At 48.0% G+C, this 6,483-nt stretch overlaps 1 protein-coding gene across 1 annotated transcript; it reads left to right on the forward strand.

Moving 5' to 3' along the window:
* The first annotated feature begins 215 nt into the window (after positions 1–215).
* HSP90AA1 (heat shock protein 90 alpha family class A member 1) lies at positions 216–5,612 on the forward strand. Its single transcript, XM_036882192.2, has 11 exons — positions 216–413; positions 900–1,061; positions 1,162–1,528; positions 1,838–1,971; positions 2,232–2,558; positions 2,712–2,877; positions 3,102–3,292; positions 3,406–3,553; positions 3,708–3,976; positions 4,318–4,651; positions 4,903–5,612. Exons 2-11 carry the CDS (start codon positions 900–902, stop codon positions 5,010–5,012), a joined length of 2,208 nt encoding a protein of 735 aa, XP_036738087.1. The 5' UTR covers positions 216–413; the 3' UTR covers positions 5,013–5,612.
* The last annotated feature ends 871 nt before the right edge of the window (positions 5,613–6,483 follow it).

Raw genomic sequence — 6,483 nt, forward strand, 5'->3', positions numbered from 1 at the left:
CTGCTGGCAGGGGTACGTTAGGAAGGGGGAGGCGGGGACGCGCACGGGGCGCGAGGCCCGTTGGAGGGAGGAGGCTCGGGAAGGCGCGACACCTTCCCGAGCTTTCCGGGCCGCGCAGGCGCACTAGGGCGGGCGCAGGGCGCGCGCGGCGGCCGTTGGGGGAGGGGCGCCCCGGCCGTTCCCTGCGTGGGTCCACGCGCCCGGGGGAGGGGCGGGCCAGGGCGCAGGCGCAGGCGCGCCGCCGCCGCGGCGGTTAGGGAGGGTTCTTCCGGAAGGTTCGGGAGGCTTCTGGAAAAGGCGCCGCGCGCCGGGCGGGCCCGCGTCTATATAAGGGAGGCGCGGGGGCGGAGCGCCAGTTGCTTCTGCGTCCTGGTGTGGTGTCGTTGTAGAGCTCGCGCGGCCCCTTAACCAAGGTGAGGGGGTCCGTCGGGGACCCTTAGGGCCGGGGGCGGGCGCAGGGCGACCAGCGGTGGGTCTTGGGCGGCCGGGAAAGGTCCCGGCCCGCTGCGGAGGGGCGCTGCGCACTTAGGGCGCCCTGGGCCTGCCGCGGCCGCCGCCCCGGGAGGGCCTGGCCCGGGCTTCTGAGGTGCGGGGGGCCCGCGTGGTCTGCCCGGCCGCAGGGATGCTCCGCCGCAGCCCTTGCGCGCCGGACCGGCCGGGGGCGTCCTGGCGGGCCTGCGCCCCCGCCCCGGAGCGCGGCCTCCGCGGCGGGCACATGCGCGTCGCACCGCCGCGGCCCCGAATGAGGTCATCCCTTTGTCGGCGGCCTCCCGCTTTGGGTCAGCTTCGGTTTGGCGTGTTTCTCCCGTGGGCGCCCAGGCGTGCCTGGGGGAGGCGGCTGGACGGCGCGGCGCGGTGTCGGGGCCTGCGGTGTTCAAGCTGGCGGCGTGTCTTTGCAGATGCCTGAGGAGACCCTGACCCAAGACCAGCCGATGGAGGAGGAGGAGGTGGAGACGTTTGCCTTTCAGGCAGAAATTGCCCAGTTGATGTCCTTGATCATCAACACTTTCTACTCGAATAAAGAGATCTTTCTGAGGGAGCTTATTTCAAATTCGTCAGATGTACGTTTATTAGTGGAGGGCAGTGGGTTTGGGTTTCAGTGTAAATTTCACCATTTTGGGATTCTGTGTTTAATGACTATGTGTATGTCTTTTATAACAGGCTCTGGATAAAATCAGATATGAAAGCCTGACAGATCCCAGTAAACTAGACTCTGGGAAAGAGCTGCACATCAATCTCATTCCAAACAAACAGGATCGAACTCTCACTATTGTGGATACTGGAATTGGGATGACCAAGGCCGATTTGATCAATAACCTTGGTACTATCGCCAAGTCTGGGACCAAGGCGTTCATGGAAGCACTGCAGGCTGGTGCAGACATCTCTATGATTGGCCAGTTTGGTGTCGGGTTTTATTCTGCCTACTTGGTTGCTGAGAAAGTGACGGTGATCACCAAACATAATGACGATGAGCAGTATGCCTGGGAGTCTTCCGCGGGAGGATCTTTCACAGTTAGGACTGACACAGGTAGGCACCTGATAGGCAGTTACATCACGGGGTTAGTCGTTTGGAGGTTCGGGGGTTGTGGAATTTGCTCAGGCTGTTCGCTGACATTCAGGAGCAAGCTAAGCTAGTAAGCCAGTAGTGCGACAGCGTGACCTTGTATTACTAATTTTAGCAAGGCAGGTAACTGCTGTGGGACTCTGTTATCTGAAGTAACGATAACCCTGCTCTATGTACTTCAAAATCTGGGAATGGCGTGGGGTGGGTAACTGGGTTTTTTTTTTTAAGCTTGACACTGATGTTGAGACTGAAATTGAGTTCCATTTCCTTCAGGCGAACCCATGGGTCGTGGAACGAAGGTGATCCTGCACCTGAAAGAAGATCAAACCGAGTACCTGGAGGAAAGAAGAATAAAGGAGATAGTGAAGAAGCATTCTCAGTTTATTGGCTATCCCATCACTCTCTTTGTGAGTTTCTATGCATCCTATATGTAGAACAATAAGGAAGAGGCCTCAAACTCATATTTACTGAGCTGTTACTTACTGTCTTGGTGGCAGGGTACTTAAGATTTGGCTAATCAGATTGTGCTGAAAGGCTTGGCTGCATTAATGGTTCTCAGCTTGGCTTGACTGATGGAGGCTTCGGTGTATAAGTACAGCCACTCCAGTTAGCCTGGTTTTTAGTTCAAGAATGCAGAGGTGATGTGACTTCATGTCCTCTTTTGAAGGTGGAGAAGGAACGTGATAAAGAAGTCAGCGATGATGAGGCCGAGGAAAAAGAAGACAAAGAGGAGGAAAAAGAAAAAGAGGAAAAGGAAAAGGAGTCTGATGACAAACCTGAAATAGAAGATGTTGGTTCTGATGAAGAGGAGGAAGAAAAGAAAGATGGCGACAAGAAGAAGAAGAAGAAGATCAAAGAGAAGTACATTGATCAGGAAGAACTGAACAAAACAAAGCCAATTTGGACCCGAAATCCTGACGACATAACTAACGAGGAATACGGAGAATTCTATAAGAGTTTGACCAATGACTGGGAGGACCACTTGGCAGTGAAGGTGAGTGACGAAGGGCTTCAAAGCTGGTGTTAAATGGAGGCTGGTTGCGGCAGCTTTCTAATCCCCTCTCCTAGTGTGTTTCCCTGTCGGTTAAGTAGCTGAGTTTTTTGTGTATCAGTTGACTATCATTTAGCGTGTATTATTTTGTTACAGCATTTTTCAGTTGAGGGACAGTTGGAATTCAGAGCCCTACTATTTGTTCCAAGACGTGCTCCTTTTGACCTGTTTGAAAACAGAAAGAAAAAGAACAACATTAAGTTGTATGTCCGCAGAGTGTTCATCATGGATAACTGCGAGGAGCTGATCCCTGAATATCTGAGTGAGTGTGGTGGGTTATAAAGAACTCGCTGGTTATAACGTTTGACCCTGTGAACTCCAGAGGGAGCCTGTTGAGTAGCTGAGTTTGGAGGATCTCCCTCTAAATATTTCCCGTGAGATGTTGCAGGGAATCCTGAATCTTTGGTGTTACTCTGGGGGTTGGGGGAGGGGGAGGTCACATATACTTACTTGCCTTGGAATGACTGCATTTGGTGTTTATTTTAGATTTCATTAGAGGTGTGGTGGACTCGGAGGATCTCCCTCTAAATATTTCCCGTGAGATGTTGCAGCAGAGCAAAATTTTGAAAGTTATAAGAAAGAATTTGGTCAAAAAATGCTTAGAACTCTTCACTGAACTGGCTGAAGATAAAGAGAACTATAAAAAGTTTTATGAGCAATTCTCCAAAAATATTAAGGTTGGTATTTCATTGACCTTCAGCAGTGATCAAACAGGCTTTTCAGGCTTTTCAAGCTTTATATGCCTTTCTAATGCAGAAGGTGTCTTTCTAAAGCAAATGTTGTTTTTCAGCTTGGAATACATGAAGACTCTCAAAACCGGAAGAAGCTTTCAGAGCTGTTAAGATATTACACATCTGCTTCTGGTGATGAGATGGTTTCCCTCAAGGACTACTGCACAAGAATGAAGGAAAACCAGAAACACATCTATTACATCACAGGTAGTGGATGATTTTTATGCTCCTGGTGTTTTCGGTGACCTAGGAACTGTGGGTGTTTTATGCCCCCATGATCTTACAGTGAGCCCAGCCTTGGGTTAGGGCTGACTAGGTGGAAGAAGGAAGGAACCAGGTCTAACGCTGCCTGTGTTAACAGGGGAGACCAAGGACCAAGTGGCAAACTCTGCCTTTGTGGAGCGTCTGCGGAAGCATGGCTTAGAAGTGATCTACATGATCGAGCCTATTGACGAGTACTGTGTCCAACAGCTGAAGGAGTTTGAGGGCAAGACTTTGGTGTCAGTCACCAAAGAGGGCTTGGAGCTTCCAGAAGATGAAGAGGAGAAAAAGAAACAAGAAGAGAAAAAAACTAAGTTTGAAAACCTCTGCAAAATCATGAAGGACATCTTGGAGAAAAAAGTAGAAAAGGTACGTGAATACAATGTCCTTTTTCATCTACATTACCAATTACCAATCACTTCCTATAGGCAGTGTTACGGGTCTCAAACTTGAGTTACAAGTAGCCCCTTTCTCCTTAGTTCTTTCCACTCAGCCCTTGCATTTAGTGATGGCTGTCTCTTAAGATTCTCAAAGACCTGAAACGTGTGGGATGTACAGGGAAAGCTTTGGGTACTTCAGTTTGCACATAGTATTTGATTCATCAGTACTTCAGTTCCTTAGATTCAGTCTCAGAATAAAGTTAGACGGAGGTAATGAAAAGTTAGATTGTCTTTTTAGGCCCAGGCATCACTTAATGCTTTGAATTGCAGGTGGTGGTGTCAAACCGATTGGTGACATCTCCGTGCTGCATTGTTACAAGCACATACGGCTGGACAGCAAACATGGAGAGAATCATGAAGGCTCAAGCCCTACGAGACAACTCAACAATGGGCTACATGGCAGCAAAGAAACACCTGGAGATCAACCCTGACCATTCCATCATTGAGACCCTGCGGCAAAAGGCAGAGGCTGACAAGAACGACAAGTCTGTGAAGGATCTGGTCATCTTGCTATACGAAACCGCACTCCTGTCGTCCGGCTTCAGTCTGGAAGATCCCCAGACGCATGCCAACAGGATCTACAGGATGATCAAACTTGGTCTTGGTAAGCCTTGTACACTGCCACTGTACCAGGGAAGGGAAAACGGGACTGTTAAAAGGGCTTAGTTTTTCATCCCACAAAATCGGATTAACAAATGTTTTCCTAAACTGGATGAAGTTGTATGTGTTAAAGGCTTGCAAGGGGGTTTTAAGCAGTATTAAGTCTCTGCCTTGAAAGTGAGCATTGATGAGTAGCATTGGGCTAAGTATAAGGAGCTGGCTTCAAGAAATCTAATAGATTTTTACTTCCAAAAGGTATTGATGAAGATGACCCCACTGCTGATGACGGCAGTGCCGCTGTGACCGAGGAGATGCCGCCCCTCGAGGGTGACGACGACACGTCCCGCATGGAAGAAGTCGACTAAGTCTGCCTGGAGCATTGATCTGTTTCCAAGGATTATGTTCTTTTGTGTTAATGTTTCAAACCTATACAGCATGACAGTAAGTTCAGGGGAGGATTAGACTTCTAAGTGTGATACTGTGATACTTTAGGCACTAAAGCAGAGCTAGTTTTTTTTTCTTGGTTTCACCTTGGCTTTTAACTGATTAAGGTAGCGTTTGTTGTGAGATGTACGTGACCTGTTAACTTTGTTTAAAAGCGTTGAGCTGACCCCTTAGACCAAATATCCTGTCACTGAAGTGTTTGGAAGTATAACTTGTTTAAAAGAAAAATACTGGTTAAAAGAACTTTCATCTTCTAAGACCTACTTTTTAAATCTTTAATCCTCAGTAGTGACCAACTGCATGTACCAGGCCTTTAGAAGTTAGTATGTTTACTGAACCAACTTGATGGAAGTATTCATAGGGCTTGTATCCAAAGAAAAGTATTTAGAGTAGCAAAATTACAAGCCTACTTACGTGTTTGTTGTAAAGCTGTTTAAAAAGTAAGTTTTGTGAATGGAAATGTAGTGCTCAAGTTATGTTTGCTTTAAAAGGTAACAAATACAATTAAATTAAAAAATTTGGTGGAAATGGTCTTATTTGGGGAAGGGCGGTTACACACAGATGTCGGGGAGGTCCCATACTATAAAAACCTTGCCTACTAAAAGATTGGAGGAAAGGTGTACATGGTGGGGTTTTTTTCTTCCCAGTTTTCGTGTGACTTCTTCAGGACACCCTCCACAGATAACAAGGTGAAAGTCTATTGCAGAAGAGGCTGTGACCGACAACATGTAATCTCTGTAAATCCATGTGTATTTTCTAACAACCTTCTTTCCCCTTAGGATTTCAGGTCCGTGCTTTTCGGCAGTATTTGTAAACCTTTATGCTTTAAATAATGGTCCTCAGCAACTTGGCCTTTGAGCTTTGGCTAAGATGCCTGTGGTGGGTGATTACGGCTGTGAACAGTTGGGCTTGGTGGATGATAGAGGGTTGGCTGAATTGGTTACGTTCATGGGTAGGAGTGGTAACAGCTACATTAGAGTCTTCTGTCCCCAGTCTGGGCGATTTTTGGAAAAGTTGGGAAGCACACCTTTATGGAGTGGATCTTTTGAGTCTTAAGGTTGCTTGGCAAATGTGAGGGGGAAGGGCGTACATATAGCACACGGCTGCTCTAGGGCTCAGGAGGAGCTAACTGCCCAGGAAGTGGTCCCATTTAGTCCTTAAAGTTGTAGGAGGCAGAACCTCTAGGACAAACAGGCAGCATTCGAGTCTGAATTTAACTCGAAGGTCCTTGTGTGGTTATGCTTGCCTTGTCACAGCGTGGAAGAGCAGGAATTGAAGGGCAGAGGAGATGATTTTCCCAGGTCTAGTAAGAATGCTGAAGCTTCCATTCATATCAAAAGCAGCAAACAAACCTGAGGGAATCAACAGATTTCTGGTAAGTGGTCTTCCAAG

The sequence above is a fragment of the Manis pentadactyla genome, chromosome 11, assembly GCF_030020395.1.
Source record: "Manis pentadactyla isolate mManPen7 chromosome 11, mManPen7.hap1, whole genome shotgun sequence".
NCBI classification, from domain to species: Eukaryota; Metazoa; Chordata; class Mammalia; order Pholidota; family Manidae; genus Manis; species Manis pentadactyla.